This window comes from Pan paniscus, chromosome 19 (genome assembly GCF_029289425.2).
Source record: "Pan paniscus chromosome 19, NHGRI_mPanPan1-v2.0_pri, whole genome shotgun sequence".
In the NCBI taxonomy this organism is placed as follows: domain Eukaryota; kingdom Metazoa; phylum Chordata; class Mammalia; order Primates; family Hominidae; genus Pan; species Pan paniscus.
The window spans coordinates 89,033,055-89,051,117 of record NC_073268.2 but is presented as its reverse complement, the minus strand read 5'-3'; the positions used below and the strand labels follow the sequence as shown (position 1 = coordinate 89,051,117).

Below are 18,063 nucleotides of genomic sequence, written 5' to 3'. Positions count from 1 at the left end.
CCTTCTCAGCATCTTGGGGCCAGCTCCCTTCCCTAGCAGATGGCCTTTTCTTCATCCTCAAGCCAGCAGCATGGCATCTTTCAATCTCTTTCTGACTATAGCCTCTGCTTTTGTTATCATATTTTCTTTCTGATTCTGACCCTTCTTCTTTTTTTTTTTTTTTTTTTTTTGAGATGGAGTGTTGCTCTGTCACCCAGGCTGGAGTGCAGTGGTGCGATCTTGGCTCGCTGCAACCTCCGCCTCCTGGGTTCAAGTGATTCTCTGGTCTCAGCCTCCTGAGTAGCTGGGATTACAGGTGCCTGCCACGATGCCCGGCTAATTTTTGTATTTTTAGTAGAGACAGGATTTCACCATGTTGGTCAGGCTGGTCTCAAACTCCTGATCTCATGACTCTGACCCTTCTCACTCCTTCGTAAGGACCCTGTGGTTACATTGGTCCCACTCAAATAAGCCAGGATCATCTCCCCATCTCCAGGTCCTTAATTTAATCCCACGTGCAGAGTCCTTTTTACTTGTAAGGTGAAATATTCACAGGCATTAGGATACAGTCGTCTTTTCTACCCCACTCGCCCTTTAAATAACTTTTTGGCCGGGTGCGGTGGCTCACACCTGTAATCCCAGCACTTTGGGAGGCTGAGGTGGGCGATCACTTGAGGCCAGGAGTTCGAGGCCAGCCTAGCCAACATGGTGAAACCCTGTCTGTACTAAAAATACAAAAATTAGCTGGGCGTGGTAGCTCATGCCTGTAATCCCAGCTCCTTGGGAAGCTGAGGCACAAGAATCTCTTGCACCTGGGAGGTGGAGATGGAGGTTGCAGGTCACGCCACTGTACTCCAGCCTGGGTGACAGAACGAGACTCTGTCTCGAAACAAAAACAAAAACAAAAAACAAAAAGAATTTTGCTTTGGGTGCTTTTTTCATTTTAGACAGGCAACCCTATTCAATTTCCCGATTGTTCTTTGGTGGTTTTCCAGTTTGTGTGTGAGGCAGGGAGGCTCACAAGGAAAAGAAATGAAGGAAATCCAGCTGGATCCTAAATTTGACTGGAAAGATAAAGGGCAGTGATTCTCAAGAAGGGGGCTTACCTGAATCAGCTGGGATGCGTTTGCATTGCAAGCATCCCAAATTCCAACACACCCTCCCTTGAGAGACACTTCTTTTCTGCTCCTGCTCCTTGAATAGCTTGTGGATTGTGTGCTTCTCATGTGTAAGGGCAGAAAAAAGGTTGGTACTCAGTGATGCAGAGGGATGGAAGGAAATGTGGACAGAAGAGTTTGGACCTGGGGTTGAAAAGGAGATGAGAGCAGAGGTTGGGGACGTCTCTTAAGTGATGCTGACAGCGATGTTATGTTTTTTCATCAGAGTGCAGGGTGGGGAGGATTTAGAGGGTGAGATGAGTGGGCTTACCTGGGCCATGTGGTTTTAGAGTTGTTGAAGGTGGGACCGTATGGGAGAACCAGAGAAGCTGCTGCACAGGTCAGGTTTAAAAAGAAGAATTGGGCTGGTAGCAGTGGCTCACGCCTTTAATCCCAGCACTTTGGGAGGCCAAGGTAGGCAGATCACTTGAGGTCAGAAGTTCGAGACCAGCCTGGCCAACACGGCAAAACCCTGTCTCTACTAAAAATACAAAATTAGGTGTGGTGGCAAATACCTGCAATCCCAGCTACTTGGGAGGCTAAGGCAGGAGAATTGCTTGAACCTGGGAGGCAGAGGTTGCAGTGAACCGAGATTGCACCACTGCACTCCAGCCTGGGTGACAGAGACTCTGTTTCAAAAAATGCAAAGAAGAACGGGCACCTTTCCATCTCTGTGTCTCGTTGCAGGTCCTCTTCGATGGGGAGTTTACCATGCAGGGCAGCTACTGAGGGCTGTTGAATTCTAAAGCTAGTAAGACAAAGTCTGGAAAAGGGGTGGATTAGGCTGTAGCAGGGAGGGGGAGCCCTCACATTTCCTTTGATGGTCTTTATTGACAGCCCAGCTCATGGAGTTGAACTGATCAGCCTCAGCTCCCATCCTGTTTAGCAGAGGCATTTTCATTCTTAGAGTTTTGGAGGCTTTTGCAGGTTTCCATGGGTGGCACTAAGACTTTTGCTGGGAGAATTTGGCCCAGAGCAAGTGACTGTGCATGATTGACAGCTGGAAGAAGGGAATTTATGGATTTATGCTTGGATTTGTTCTTTATTGTTGCTGTTGTAATACCTGCTTCTGTCACTCTGAGTGTTATTTTGAAGATGGGTGATGGAGATGATTTTTTAAGGCAAGGCATAATTAAGTAATTTTTAGAAACCCATTCAACATTTTCTGTGTCGGCGATGACTGCCGTATAGTTACGATGGGTGGTGGGTGTACTCTAGCCAAAAGATGTCATAGCATCTGTAAGAGTAAACAGCCATGGATGAGTGTTTAGTTTGGTCAGTGCTGGAGAGCTTCTTATTTTTAAGAGGCAGAGTCTCGCTATGTTGCCCAGGCTGGCTTTGAACTCCTGGGCTCAAGGCTCCCCAGTAGCTAGGACTACAGTCATGCACCACTGCGCCAGCTCATCTCCAGCGACTATAGTCATGCACCACTGTGCCAGCTCATCTGCTGGAGAACCTTTTATTGAATTGGCTTTGCTGAGATTTGAGACTAGCCTAATTTTTTTTCTTCTCCTTCATGTTTCTACCGTCATTGAGTTGGTTATGGTCCTGCTTGGTCATTTCCCTGGATCTGCTACTTACTGCCTATGGCAGGGGTCCCCAATCCCCGGGCCATGGACCAGTGCTGATCCATGGCCTGTTAGGAACCAGGCCGCACAGCAGGTGAGCAGCGGACAAGTGAGTGAGGATTACCGCGGGAGCTCCGCCTCCTGTCAGACCAGTGGCGACGTTAGATTCTCATAGGAACGTGAACCCTATTGTGAACTGTACATGCCACGGATCTAGGTTGCGAGCTCCTTATGAGACTCTAATGCCCGATGATCTGAGGTGGAACAGTTTCATCCCAAAACCACTGCCTGGTCCGTGGAAAAATGGTCTTCCATGAAACTGGCCCCTGGTGCCCAAAGGATTGGGGACCTCTGGCCTGTAGGACCGTGAGCAAATTACCTTATTATTTCAAGATCCAATTTCTTTATCTACAAACCGCAATAGAAAACATCATCTGCCTCTGGGGTGGTTGTGATGAAAAGATAAGATATCAAATATAAATCTTGGCCCTTGGAAATACCAAGTGATCAATAAATATTAGTTCCCTTCGTCCTTTTTAGAGATAATTGATGAGACCAATATGACGTTGACTTGCTGGTTATCTTCAGATATTTCAGAGGCTGTCACATATCACACAGGAGGGACACAGTTTTTGGTGTTCTAGGGAGCAAAACCACAGCTAAAAGGTAAAAGTGGAAAGGAGACAGATTTCAGCTCAACATAAGAAAGAACTTTGTAATAATCAGACCTGTGTTACAATACAGTGCAACTCGTGAAGTAGTGAGCAATTTGTCTTGGAAGAATTTAATTAAAATAGGATTTTTTGGGCTGGGCATGGTGGCTCCCACCTTTAATCCCAGCACTTTGGGAGGCCGAGGTGGGTGGGTCACCTGAGATCAAGAGTTCGAGACCAGGCTGGCCAATATGGCAAAACCCCACCTCTAAAAAATACAGAAAAATTAGCTGGCCGTGGTGGCACACACCTGTAATCCCAGCTACTCAGGAGGCTGTGGCAGGAAAATCACTTGAACCCGGGAGGCGGAGGTTGCAGTGAGCCAAGATTGTGCCACTGCACAATCTCAGAAAAAAAAAAAAAAAAAAAGAATAGGAATTCGCAACAGCATTCTCATTGACATTTGGGGCCAGATAATTCTTTGTTGTCAGGGGTGTGCTGTGCATTGTAGGATGTTTACCAGCATGCTTGGCCTCACTCATTAGATGCCAGTAGCAACCTCCCCCTACCCTCCTCCCAGTGTGACAGCTAAAAATGTCTCTAGTCATTGCCAAATGTCCTGTGGAGGGCAAAACCATTGCTGGTTGAGAACCACTGAATTATAGGCTAGATGATGGCGAACTGGACTGCATCCTCCCAAGGTCAACTCTATCCTACCCAAAATTGAGTTCTTGCAATAGTAAGCTCTGGGAATTCTGGGGATGGCTTTTTGGTTTCTGATAGTACCTCCCAACCTGGGACGAAAGACTGAACTCATGTGAAATTGTAGGGGTCAATCTGGGCCACAGAGAGCAACTGAGCTCCTGCCTGGAAAGCCTTCTGCAGTTGCTTTAACGTTTATCTCTCGTTGTGGTTTTTGTAGGTCATGTTGGCAGCTTCCTATTGGTCTCTTCTGGCCCCAGCAGTTGAGATGGCCACGTCCTCTGGGGGCTTCGGTGCCTTTGCCTTCTTCCCTGTGGCTGTTGGCTTCACCCTTGGAGCGGCTTTTGTCTACTTGGCTGACCTCCTGATGCCTCACTTGGTGAGTACCACTCTACTTTTAGCTGTCGTATCGGGATACAACCAGCTCTGTGCAATGAATTTATTTCTGATCAAACCTGACATACCTGTTAATGTCTCTGTTAAGTAGCCAGTGGTATTTAAACAGAGAACAAGGCATTAGAGGAACTGATCGGTGATTTCTTTCTTAAAGTAATGTCTTGGTAATTACCCCCTTATTTACATTTTAGTAAGTTCGGATTTTGAATGTCACATTTCATTAAAAATATAGAGTACAGCTGATGTGCTGGGTGGCACTGTATATATATGAGAGGACCTAGAACCGGGTGCTGGGTAGGACCTAGAACCATCACTATGGTGCTGGGTTTTATTGAGAGTATGACATCATCAGGGAGATGATACCCCCGCCCCACCCCCCCAACCTGTAGCATTAGGCCTTCAACCATGGATCACATTATGAGGGCTGACAGGAGGGTGAGGCAGGGCTCTGTGCAGCAGGGGTCTGGGCTGGAGCTCACACCTGCCGTTTACTGATTGTATATCCCTGAGTTCTAGTTTTCCATCCTTTAATTTGAGGATAACTCCCCCGAAGGACTGTACAGTAAAATTTTAAAAATGTAAAAATGCACTGGAATTGGGGATAAGCCAGAGATTTCAGGCTTTTTTACTGACATAGGGCAGGAGAGCTGGATTTGGGAATGAGCATGTATGTGCTTACAGAGAAGCACCGTGCAAACCGCAGCCTGGCATGTGGCTGTGATCACCGAGCCAAGAGAGCTGGGGCCAGGTCATGCGATGGGAACCGCAAGCCATTGGCTAAAGCCCTGTCATCTGCATGCACCACTGTCAGTAGAGGAAAGGGGTCCAAGATCATGACAGCATGAGACAGCCTTACCAGACACTGGGCCCGACAAGTTCTAGAGATGGCAGAAGCACCCCTGAACTGGTGCCAGAGTTCCCTGCTCCCCTAGAAAGGGAAGTGGTGCAGGGAGAACTCTCTGGAGAGAAATGGGTCAAAGTCCATTTCTCCTGCTGGATCACGGTGAGACAGGATTAAGTCAGACTCACTGGAGTCAGTGGTCCTGTACCCCGGGAGGTAGGTAGGTTGAAGTTCTCTTCCCTGCCTTCCTGCTTTCTTTTTTCCTTAACTTCCCAAGTGGAGAAAGAGAAGGAACGATGGGTGATTCTGTAACTATAACGATTCCCAGGAACTATGCCTCTGGGTCCTGGGCTAATGTAAAACGGATTCCTTGTGTTACAGAAGAACTGTGCTTTGGATCAGACAGCTGAATGTGATGTTGGACGGCTGTGATACGGTCTTAAAGCAGAGGTCCCCAACCCCCCAGACCAAGGACCGCTACTGGTCAATGGCTTGTTAGGAGCTGGGCCACATAGCAGGAGGTGAGCAGCCAGCTGCCAAGTGAGCTTTATCTTCTGAGCTCCGCCTCCTGTCAGATCAGCCGTGGCATTAGATTCTCAATGGAGCACAAACCCTGCTGCGAGCTGCGCATGTGAGGGATCCAGGCTGTGTGCTCCTTAAGAGAATCTAACTAATGCCTGATGATCTGAGGTGGAACAGTTTCATCCCAAACCCCCTACCCCGGCCCCTGTCCATGGAAAAACTGTCTTCCACAAAACCAGTCCTTGGTGCCAAAAAGGTTGGGGACCACTCTCTTAAAGACCATGTGTCATTTTTTGTTGTTAAAAGATTGAGTGACGTGGCTGGGCACAGTGGTTCATGCCTGTAATTCCAACACTTTGGGAGTCTGAGGCGGGCAGATCACTTGAGGCCAGGAGTTAGAGACCAGCCTGGGTAACATGGAGAAACCCCATCTCTACTAAAAATACAAAAATTAGCTGGGTATGGTGGTGCGCACCTGTAATCCCAGCTACTCAGGAGGCTGAGGCATGAGAATCGCTTGAACCTGGGAGGTGGAGGTTGCAGTGAGCCGAGATGGTGCCACTGCACTCCTGCCTGGGTAACAGAGCAAGACCCTGTCTCAAAAAAAAAAAAAAAGATTGAGTGGCCGTGTCTGTCTCCGTCCCCTGGACATGTGGCTTCCTTGCTGCCGACTATGTGTGGTAGTGGCGTCCAGTGGCCCTCAATGCAGGCTGCCATATTCTGATCTCAAGGCCACCCTGGTTTTGTGTGAACTTGTTGTTGGAGTGTATTCTGCTTGCCCTGACAGGTGACCAGTGGCTTTAATCCCTGAGCAGCAGGCAGAGATCTGGCTCAGTGGCTCTGCACGGCCCCTGCTGGATCCCATTCTGCTGTCCTCTCCTGCACCCAACTGGGCTTCCAAGATAGTCTCTTGGAAAGGACTCTGCAATCCTTGTGGGTCTTACTATGTTACTGGGAAGTAGGGGTGGTGGGGTGGTATCAGATGTATTTGGTCAGCTGTCTGAATGTAGGGATTTTCTCTGGGCAGTGTAAACAGTCATTGGCTAATTTGCACTATGCAGCAGTGCAGCAGTAATTTTTTTTTTTTTTTTTTTTTTTTTTTTGTGAAGGAGTCTCACTCCGTCACCCAGGCTGGAGTGCAATGGCGTGATCTTGGCTCACCGCAACCTCCACCTCCTGGGTTCAAGTGATTCTCCTGCCTCAGCCTCCCGAGTAGCTGGGATTACAGGCGCCTGCTGCCATGCCTAGCTAATTTTTGTATTTTTAGTTGAGATGGGGTTTCACCATGTTGGCCAGGCTGGTCTTGAACTCCTGACGTCAAGTGATCCTCCCACCTTAGCCTCCCAAAGTGCTGGGATTACAGGCGTGAGCCACCGTGCCCGGCTGCAGCAGTATTTTTTTTTAAAACCTTTTGGTTCATATTTGTTCTAATATATGCTTTGAATATGGAGGAGATCCCAGAGGGAAGCCCTGGATAGAATCAGTAATGGTTTGGGAGCAGCTGGTGAATGTCTGGGGAGGGGTTGCAGCAGCTCAGAAACAGACATCATCACCACAAATGCCCAGAACCTCACTACTTGGCAGAAAGATCAGCCTGACAGTAAACATCTGTTCTAGGAGATTTAAAAAGAAATGAATTCTTGCTGTCGATGTGAGAGGGGGAATTTGTCTTAGAAGGTCTCATACATGGATGAGAATTACTTATGATTGCTACAGTCAGTGAATACAAATGTTGTTGAAAGAGTTGTGCTTGGAAACAGTCTGTTGACCTTCACTCTGAGGCTGGCCAAAGGTTTCCTTTGGTTTCACTATTAATTTGCTCACCAGACCTGAAAAGGGCAGCAGCTTGGATCTATTGAAGATGCTCTGTGGGGTCGGAGTTAATGGGTTTTGATCTTGAGTCGTTGCGGTTGGCCAGCATCGACTGAGCACCCACAGCGTTTATAGTCTAACAGGGGAGGAGCGGGGCTAGAATTTGTGTTCAGGATATTTGCCCTTCTTGGGATCTATGAACCAGTGGCTTTTGAGGCTGTGGGAAGTTTTGTGGGTAAATTCAGCCCCAGATCATTTCAGTTCCTGATTCATTCCCCTGATGATGGAGTCCCACAATTCAGCGGATGGCCCCAGGAGCAGAATGAAGGCAGAGGAAAAGCCTTTGGCTGCAGTTCCGACCAAGGGGCTCTCACCCTTTAGGACGGGCCCCAGGATGTAGTGGGCCTGTCTGCAGAAAACCTCAGGGTCTCCTTTCTATCCCCTGGGGACATGTCTGCTTGGAGTTTGTTGGGGTGAAAGGAAGTGGGTTAGTGTCTGTGTTATTTCACCTGGAGAAATAAGGAGATGCGGAAGTCTGGAAAAGGCAGCGATATGGCTTGAAGGATTCTGCAGCAGTGCCCTGATTTGACCCTTGCCCGTGACCATTCAGGCACAGGCCCCAATGCCTGGGAGCGTCAGAGCCACCCACCCTGGTTATATGTGTTCGGGACGTGAAGGGCATCACACTCTTGGGTTGGTGGGAAGGGAATGGTTAACACATGACTGTGTTCTTTAACTCCATTTCTGTTCCTTCAGCCTTTCAGATTTATTTGTCCCTCTGTTGGAGGCAAAGCAAAATATTGCTCATGGAAAGGGCATTACTCAGAAGAGCCTGTCAGGATGAAGCCGTTGTGGCTTTGTGAACTTCAGATGCATCAAGTTCCTCTCCATACTGGGTGTTTATTTTCAATTATTTATCTGGGAATAAAGTAGAGAAGCTCTGCGGTAACTGTTAATGGGAAATGAACTGACAGGGATTTACAGAGACTTTGCCAAATGGCGTCTTAATGAAAGGGGAGAAAAAAAGGGGGTGGACAAGGAAGGTGCAGCCTGCTGGGCCTGGGAGGAGGCCGATGAGGGGTCGGATGATGGGAAATGCTTTCGGGGCCAGCTGGAGCCCATGCTCCCCTTAGGATGCTTCTAGGCAGAAACAGACAGGACACTGAACAGCTGTTTGGAGACATTGACATGTTTCTGATTTTGCAGTTGTGCTTCTATGTGAAGTTAAGGGATAGCAGTATGTGGGAAACTGTCATCTTCAGTTTATTATTGTTATTATTTGAGACAGGGTCTTGCTCTGTTGCCCAGGCTGGAGTGCAGTGGCATGACTGCGGCTTACTGTAGCCTTGACCTCCCGGGATCAAGTGATCCTCCCACCTCAGCCTCCTGAATAGCTGGGACCACAGGCGTGTGCTACCCTGCCCGGCTAATTTTTAATTTTTTTTTGGTAGAGACAGGGGTCTCCCTATGTTGCCCAGGCTAGTCTTGAACTCCTGAGCTCAAGCAATCCTCCTACTTTGGCCTCCCCCTCTTAAGTGTTGGGATTATAGGTGTGAGCTACCACACCTGGCCCGCCTTCAGTTTAAAACAGTGATTTTTCTCCTGGTGGTTGATGGGTAGGGTGGGGAGGAGGGTAGTGTGTGTGTGTCCCCAAGGTCAATTCTTTATTTTTAGTCATGTTAGCATCACATCAATACGATACAAAAATCTCGTTATAAAACAGTTTTGTAAAAATTTTATGTGAAAACCCTTCTCCTACGTTTATCTTTTCCCCCAGACCAACCAGTCAAACATTGTTACCAGTTGAGTGGGTATCATTCTAGTGTTTCCCTTCTTTTCTTTTTTCTTCTCTTTTCTTTCTTTCTTTTCTTTCTTTCTTTTTTTTTTTTTTGATGTAGTTTCGCCCTTGTTGCCCAGGCTGGAGTACAATGGTGCGATCCCGGCTCACTGCAACCTCTGCCTCCCGAGTTCAGGCGATTCTCCTGCCTCAGCCTCCCAAGTATCTGGGATTACAGGCATGTGCCACCATGCCTGGCTAATTTTGTACTTTTAGTAGAGATGGGGGTTTCACCATGGCTGGTCTCGAACTCCTGACCTCAGGTAATCTACTCACCTCAGCTTCCCACAGTGCTGGTGTTACAAGTGTGAGCCACCACAGCCGGCTTTTCCCTTTCTCTTCTCTTCTCTTCTGTTTTCTTCTCTTCTGTTCTCTTCTGTTCTGTTCTGTTCTCTTCTCTTCTCTCTTCTCTCTTCTCTTCTCCTCTCCTCTCCTCTCTTCTCTCTTCTCTCCTCTGCTCTCTCTTTTCTCTTCTCTTCTCTCTCTTCCGAGGTGGATCTTCCTCTGTGGCCCAGGCTGGAGTGCAGTTGCTCAATCTTGGCTCATTGCGACTTCCGCCTCCCGGGTTCAAGTTGTTCTCCCGCCTCAGCCTCTTGAGTAGCTGGGATTACAGGCACCTGCCACCGCACCTGGCTAATTTTTGTATTTTTAGTGGAGATGGAGTTTCAGCATGTTGGCCAGGCTGGTCTCAAACTCCTGACCTCAGGCAGGCGGATGCCTGCCTCAGCCTCCCAAAGTGCTGGAATTACAGGCGTGAGCCACCACGCCCAGCCCCTTTTCCTTTTTTAAAGAAAACCAATGATACTGTGTTTTTTAATTATTGAAATATAAACACTTTTCCAATTTGCTTGTATTGTTTGAGTACACTTTAAATCGACTTTATAGCAGTAGGAACCCTGACTCCATTTCGGTCTTCTTTTCTTGTATATGTGCAAGCATACATTTTTACACAGTTGGAATCAGTCTGTGCATTCTCTTTGTGTTATTTTTACATTTGAAATGATTTTTATCGATGATATTTTAATACCTACGTAACATTCTGTCATCCAGTTCATTTGCTCAGCCATCTCTCCGTGGTTGAGTAGTTAGACTGCTCTGTGCTTTTACATATGTTTGCATGTACATCTGGAGATGGAATTTTGTTTCATGTTTTCTGAAAAACAAATGGCAACATACTGTCTGTGTTGTTGCTGCTTGCTTTTCGCAGCTTGGTTTGCATCTTGGCAGACTTTTTCCTGGGAGATGTGTGCTCCCCTCGCCCTCCTCTCCCTCTCTTGGTATTCAGTATCTTGAGGAGGCTGCCCAAGTAGGTAACAGGTGCCTGTGACCCTGAGGCTGTCTCCTCCACGTGGACTTGGCCAACAGTCCTGCCCAGACGGGCTCCAGGAGGGTGGGGGAGGCTGGCAAGCAGGGATCACCCTCTTCTCAGCTCCTGCCTTAATTTATCTGAGTCCTCAACCATGTTCAGTTTATTTTAGTTCTCATTGTGATGGCAAAGAAGATGCCTCTAGTGAAGCTTAAATGAACAGTGTGCGTGTGTACTTTGAATATGTACCCAGTTTTGGCCAGGCGCGGTAGCTCATGCCTATAATCTCAGCATTTTGGGAGGCCGAGGTGGGTGGATCAGTTGAGGTCAGGAGTTCAAGACCAGCCTGGCCAACATGGTGAAACCCTGTCTCTACCAAAAATACAAAAAAAAAAAAAAAAAAAAAAATTAGCTGGGCATGGTGTTGCGTGTCTGTAATCCCAGGTACTCGGGAGGCTAAGGCAGCAGAATCCCTTGAACCTAAGAGGTGGAGGCTTCAATGAGCCGAGATCACGCTGCTGCACTCCAGCCTGGGCGGCATAGCAAGACTTTGTCTCAAAAAAAAATGTACACAACTTTTACTGGTATCAATATTTGGCTGGCTGGAGCTGCTATTGAGAGACCAACTATGACAACTGTCTTAGAAGTGACAGATGTTCCAAGAGGCAGTTTTCCTCCCAGAGGCGTGTTTGCATGTATTTATTTCTCCTTCGTAGATTTCCTTCATCTTTAGCATTCTGATTCTAGTTCACGAAAGAATATCTTAGGGAATTAAAAAGGAGAAATGAAAAGAGTATCTCACAGAAAACAAAAAGGACAAACTTCAGCAGCAGCCACCTGAGAGTCTCTACAATAAGCCTGATATCGTCAAGTAAGCCCGACTCGTTTCGTGGGGACACTGAACAGTAGCCCTTTGCCCCATTTTTAGGATTGTGCTTTCTTATACTCTGTTGAGGCTCCAGATGGGCAATTCTGCTTCAAGCTATATGCTGCATCCTGGGGTTGAGCTATTGTTGAAATTTCTGCCTGGCTGTAGAGAGCCTCTGGGGCAATAGCAGATCCTTCCAGTGTGGGGACACAATTGTGCCATCTGAAGAGGCTGGCATGTTGGGTGGATTGGGCAGCCCCAGGCCAAAGAAGGTGGCAGTTCTGCAGTCGGACCTTTTACTTCACTGTCTACACATCTGTATTATTTCGCTGGGGCTGCCATAGCAAAATACTACATACAGGGTTGGCTTAAACAATAGAAATTTATTTTCTCACAGCTCTGGAGGCTGGAAGTCCAAGGCTAAGGTGCCAGCAGGGTTGGTTTCTTTTGAGGCCTCTCCACTTGGCTTGCAGATGGCTGCCTTTCCTGTGTGTCCTCACACAGTCTTGCCTCTGTGCTCACATCCCTGGTGTTTCTTTACGTGCCCAGCTTTCCTCTTTCCATGAAGACACCAGCCACATTGGACCAAGGCCCACCCAAACAGCACCATTTTGGAACCGGGTGTGGTGGCTCACACCTGTAATCCCAACACTTTGGGAGGCCAAGGTGGGCGGATCACGCAGTCAGGAGATCGAGACCAGCCTGGCTAACACAGTGAAACCCCATCTCTACTAAAAATACAAAAAATTAGCCGGGCGTGGTGGCACGCACCTGTAGTCCCAGCTACTTGGGAGGCTGAGGCAGGAGAATCACTTGAACCCAGGAGACAGAGGTTGTAGTGAGCCGAGATCGCACCACTGCACTCCAGCCTGGGCAACAGAGTGAGACACTGCCTCAAAAAAACAAAACAAAACAAACAAACAACAAAAAAAAACCCAGCACCATTTTGATTGGACACCTTTTCAACTCTTGGGCTCAAGCAGTCCTCCTACCTTGGAATTCCACAGTGTTGGGATTACAGGCATTAACCATGGCACCTGGCCCATCTTCAGTTTAAAACATTGGTTTTCTACTGGCCCTATCTCTAAATACAGTCACATTATAAAGTATAGGGGGTTAGAGCATTGATACATGGATTTTGGGGGGCACAATTCAGCCTAGGGTAACATCTTTTTTTTTTAGGCACTGTGATTGAAAGATGGTAGAGTGGCAGGAGCTCAGCTGTTAGTTGGGCACTGGGCGTTCTGAACCAGAGGCCGCTTCCCTGACACTGGAACAGTGGGCTGGCTGGCTATGCCCTGAGGGGCGTGGCAGGCTAAGGAATACAAATACACAGTACTAATTAATACTTCAGTTTCTAAGGGAGGAAACCTGTGAGCTTGCAGTAATGGAAGCAGTGCCTGATAATTCTGGGCTTGGGGAGGGTTGAGAAAGCTTATTGTTCAGAAGGGTTCACTGGCAAAGGAAAACTGAGTTTTTTTTTTTCTTTGTGAAACAGGATATTTTAATTCACAGGGTGGGGTTGCTCTTGACACACTGAAGCCACAGGCCCTTCATAGTGTGAAGTTTGGAGAGAGCTGGCATTCAGGCTGTCCTGGGTACCAAATGTATTCCCAGGGGCAACTGGAAGCCATGGTTAGCGTTGTTTCTTCCGCCTTTGGAGGCATTCTACAGCCTCCCGTGACTTTTAGGAAGATGTTCAGATGTTGTTTTGGGTCCCGCTGGCATGCAGACAGGCTGAAAAGGGGATGGAGGCAATTTCCTAGTATGGTGGGCTGGCCGATTCTTTTTTTTTTTTTTTTTTTTTGAGATGGAGTTTTGCTCTTGTCTCCCAGGCTGGAGTGCAATGGCGGGATCTTGGCTCACTGCAGCCTTCGCCTCCCAGGTTCAAGCGATTCTCCTGCCTCAGCCTCCTGAGTAGCTGGTATTATAGGTGTGCACCACCATGCCCGGCTAGTTTTTGTATTTTTAGTAGAGACCAGGTTTTGCCATGTTGGCCAGGCTGGTCTCGAACTCCTGACCTCAGGTCATTTGCCTGCCTTGGCCCCTCAAAGTGCTGGGATTACTGGCATGAGCCACTGCACTCAGCCTACTGGCTGATTCTTAGAGAAGACAGCAGTTTTGACCATTCTGTGGATGCCTGCAAGTGCGCATTTAGGTGATGGGAATGCATGCCGTGAACTCTCTCTTTCTTGCCATATGCTCTCTTGGTTTTCTAGAGCAGCTGGTGAATACTGTTCTATGCATTTGTATGCCCATGTGTGTTAGCTGTGTACACAGTCCTTGCTCATTGAGGCTGCAGGAAAAATATCTGTGGCTTTGCAGTCAGTGGCACAGAGCATTTCAAGCATGTCTGCTCTCTGGCTTTTGACCAGGGTTCAGAAACCCACCTCTGTTGTCGATATATATTCCCGGAGGACCCTGTGGGTCTGGCACGAACACGCACGCACACACACACGCACACACACACGCACTGCGTGGGCTGGCTTGCTGAGGGGAACTCCTTAAGCACGGAATGGTTCTTGTTGTTGGTCTAAGAGTGGTGGGGAGTCTTGAGTGCAGATACGCTTGGTTGGAACCTTCTAGGACTTAGATTTCCTTCTCCGTGGGTAGAACACCTTTTCATTTGTTAGGCCATAAAGTTGTAACTGGATACCTGTCCTCTCTTGCTGTCTCTTGAGCTCAGCCACATGTTTATGAAAAATGCCCAGAAGCCACCGTGGAAGCATATTGAACCAGTCGATAGCCGAGGGTGGCAAAGATGATGATGAGTATGGAAGGGGAAAGAGGCTGGGAGCGGTGGCTCACGTTGGTAATCCCAGCACTTTGGGAGGCAGAGCTGGGCAGGAATTCATGACCAGCCTGGCCAACATGGTGAAACCCCGTCTGTACTAAAAATACAAAAGTTAGCCGGGCATGGTGGTGCCTGCTTGTAATCCCAGCTACTTGAGTAGGGCTGAGGCACAAGAATTGCTTGAACCCAGGAGGCGGAGGTTGTAGTGAGCCGAGATTGCACCACTACACTCCAGCCTGGGTGACAGAGCAAGACTATGTCTTAAAAAAAAAAAAAAAGAATGAAAGAGTAAGGGAACTGAGTATGCATCTAATCTTCACTGGATCCCTTCTTCTTGGCAAAGGTGACTGGGACCGTGTCTGTCTTGCTTATAACCGTACCCCTAGCTGGGTGCTCCATAGAGCAGGTCCTGATCATGCCTGCGTGGTCCATCTCCTCTGGGATTGATCGTGGTGCTGGTAGTGTTGATGCAGGTCCCCAGGCTCAGGAACCAAAGTTGGAGAGTTAGATAAACAGTTCTGGCTGGTGTCAGGGAAGAAATGAGAAGTGAAGTTTGGGGATAGAGATGTAGTTTGGCCAATTCATGGGAGGGAGGGAGTTCTGTTAAAAGCACTGGAAAGCCAAAGCATTGTTCTCTCCGGGCTGGGCGTGGTGGCTCATGCCTGTAATCTCAGCACTTTGGGAAGCCAAGGCAGGTAGATCACAAGGTCAGGAGTTCGAGACCAGACTGGCCAATATGGTAAAACCCTGTCTCTACTAAAAGTACAAAAATTAGCCGGGTGTGGTGGCACGCACCTGTAGCCCCAGCTACTCGGGAGGCTGGGGCAGGAGAATCGCTTGAACCCAGGAGGCGGAGGTTGCAGTAAGCCAAGATTGCACCACTGACTCCAGCCTGGGTGATACAGTGAGACTCCGTCTCAAAAAAAAAAAAAAAAAGAAAGAAACAAAAAGACCCCCCAAAAACCCAAAAGCATTGTTCTCTCTCACATGGTCCCCTGGGGAGGTCATGAACAGTATAAGCTGAAGCAGAAGTTCTTTTCAGATTTCACTTGGTTTCCTTTAGAAATACTGCTCCATGTAAAAGTCAAGGCAGACACCAGCTAAGTGGGTTCCTGCTATCTAAATTGGCTTGGGCTGCCATAAAAAAATACTGAAGTCTGGCTTAAAGAACAGAAAAATATCAAGGTGCTGGCAGATTCAGTTCCTGGTGAGGACTCTCTTTCTGTCTTGCAGATGGCCACCTTCTTGTGTTCTCACATGGTAGAGAGAATGAGAGAGGGCGAGCTCTCTGATGTCTCTTCTTACAAGGACACTAATCCTATTATGAGGGTCCCATCCTCATGACCTCATGTAACCCTAATTACCTCCAAAAGCTTCCCATCCCACTGGGGGCTAGTGCTCCAACAAATGAATTTTTTTCGAGGGGACACAAATATTCTGTTTGTAACACCTGATATAAAGAATGCGAGGACATTCTGTCCCGTCATCTTCAGTACATAAAGGGCTCTGAATATGGTGAAAATTTTCCAAACATAACTCGAAATGGACACTTTTCTAGATAGAAGGAGAAGGAGTGTGATTCTTCAGTTTTATTCTCAATGAAATTAAGTTATAATACTTTTTGTCCTGAAGTCTACTTTGTCCTGATATTAATATAGTTACTTCTATCCCAGTTTCATTTTGTTAGTGTTTCCTTGGTATATCTTCTTCCATTTCTGTACCTTTACCTGAGTCTTTATATTTAATAAACAACATAACATTGTGTTTTACTTTTTAATCTAGTCCAAGGATCTCCGTCTCTTAATTGGAATGTTCAGTCAATTTATATTTAATATAATTACTGATGTGATTGGGTCCGTGACTACCATCTTACTATTTATTTTCTATTTATCCCATCTATTTTATTTTGCTCTTTGGTACCTGCTTTCCTGCCTTCTTTTGGGTTAATAAAATAGTTTTTAGTATTCCATTTTAGTTTCTTTACTGGATTTAAAAATGTATCTCTTTGTGTTATGTTTGCAGGTTGCTGTAGGGATTACAGTTTCCTTAACTTATCATGGTCTACCTTGAATTAACATTGTAATGGTCCATCATAGTCTACCTTGTAATTGTCTTATCATAGTCTACCTCGAATTAACACTTCATGTATGATATAAGAGCCTTAATAGCACTATACATCTATTTATCCCTCTTTGGTTCATACTATTTTTGTCATACATTTTATTTCTTCACATGTCATAAATCTTTAGTACATTGCTATATTTGCTTTAACAATCGGTTGTCTTTAAAAGAAACTTTAAAGTGAGAAAAAGTCTTCATATTTTCTCAGCCTTGACTTTTCCATGTACTTTCATTTTCACTGCTTTTCAGTGACAGTCCTCAGTAGACCCATATTTTTATCTAATATTATTTTTCTTCCATCTGGAGAACTACTTTTAATATTCATTATAGCTTAGGCCTGCTAGTGACAAATTCTCTTAGCTTTTATTTATCTGAATACATTTTTATTTTGCCTTCATTATTTGAAGAATATTTTCACTGGATATAGAATTCTAGGTTAACAGTTTTTTGCTTTTAGGACTTTGAAGATGAGATTCTAAGGTCCTCTGGCTTATGTTGTTTCTGATGAGAAGTCAGCATTGTTCTCCTATATGTAATGTGACTTTTTCTCTGGCTGCTCCTAAGACTTTATCATTAGTTTTTAGCATTTTGACTCTGTTATGCCTTTGTGTGGTTTTCTTTATGTTTATCTTTCTTGATTTTTTTTTTCTCCCAGTGATTAGTAACATTTTCTTGTTTCTTCTCATGTCTAGTAATTTTTTATTGTATGCTGGACAGGGCAATTCCTGTGTTGTTGAGGATCTCTATTTTGTTGTCTTTTCTTAAAGAAGTTTGAGTGTTGTCATGGCAGGCAGTTAATATGCTTGATACTCCCAAGTCTTGGTTTTAGGCTTTGTTGGGATGGATACCGTTTATCCGAGGACTACAATAGCCCTATTTTTGTGGTTAATTGTGCTTCTTGGGTCTATAGATTGATTTATTTTATTTTTATTTTATTGTTTTTTTTTGTTATGGAGTCTTGCCGTGTCGCCCAGGCTGGAGTGCAATGGTGTGATCTTGGCTCACTTCAACCTCTGCTGCCTAGGTTCAAGTGATTCTCCTGCCTCAGCTTTCTGAGTAGCTGAGATTACAGGAGCCTGCCATCACGCCTGGATAATTTTTGTAGTTTAGTAGAGATAGGGTTTTTCCATGTTGACCAGGCTGGTCTTGAACTCCTGACCTCAGGTAATCTTCCCACCTTGGCCTCGCAAAGTGCCTGGATTACAACCATGAGCCACTGCACCTGGCTGAATGTCTAGTAATTTTTGATTGTATATTGGACATTGTCAGTGGTCTATTGTTAAGAGACTAGATTTAGTCATCTTAAAGAGTGATGGATTTTATTCTGTAAGGCAGATAATTTACTGGTGGTTCAACTTGATCCTGTAAAGTCTTGGTTTTCAGCTTTGCTAGGATGGGTATAGAGTAGCTTTTACTCGAGGCCTAGAATAGCTCTGCCCTTAAAGAGGATCTTTAGGGTCTCAACTGAATGACTGGGGTGTACAGTGAGATTTCCTTGCTAAGACTA

The 18,063-nt window shown here is 46.3% G+C and overlaps 1 protein-coding gene across 11 annotated transcripts in view; it reads left to right on the top strand.

Annotated features, from left to right (window-relative positions):
* SLC39A11 (solute carrier family 39 member 11) overlaps window positions 1–18,063 on the top strand; it is a 465,897-nt gene that overhangs the window by 58,115 nt on the left and 389,719 nt on the right. For all 11 annotated transcript variants that reach the window (XM_034942802.3, XM_003810519.5, XM_034942799.3 and 8 more), the window contains one exon: window positions 4,280–4,438. In XM_034942802.3, the coding sequence (XP_034798693.1) occupies window positions 4,280–4,438 (159 nt within the window). The remainder of the gene's footprint in view (window positions 1–4,279; window positions 4,439–18,063) is intronic.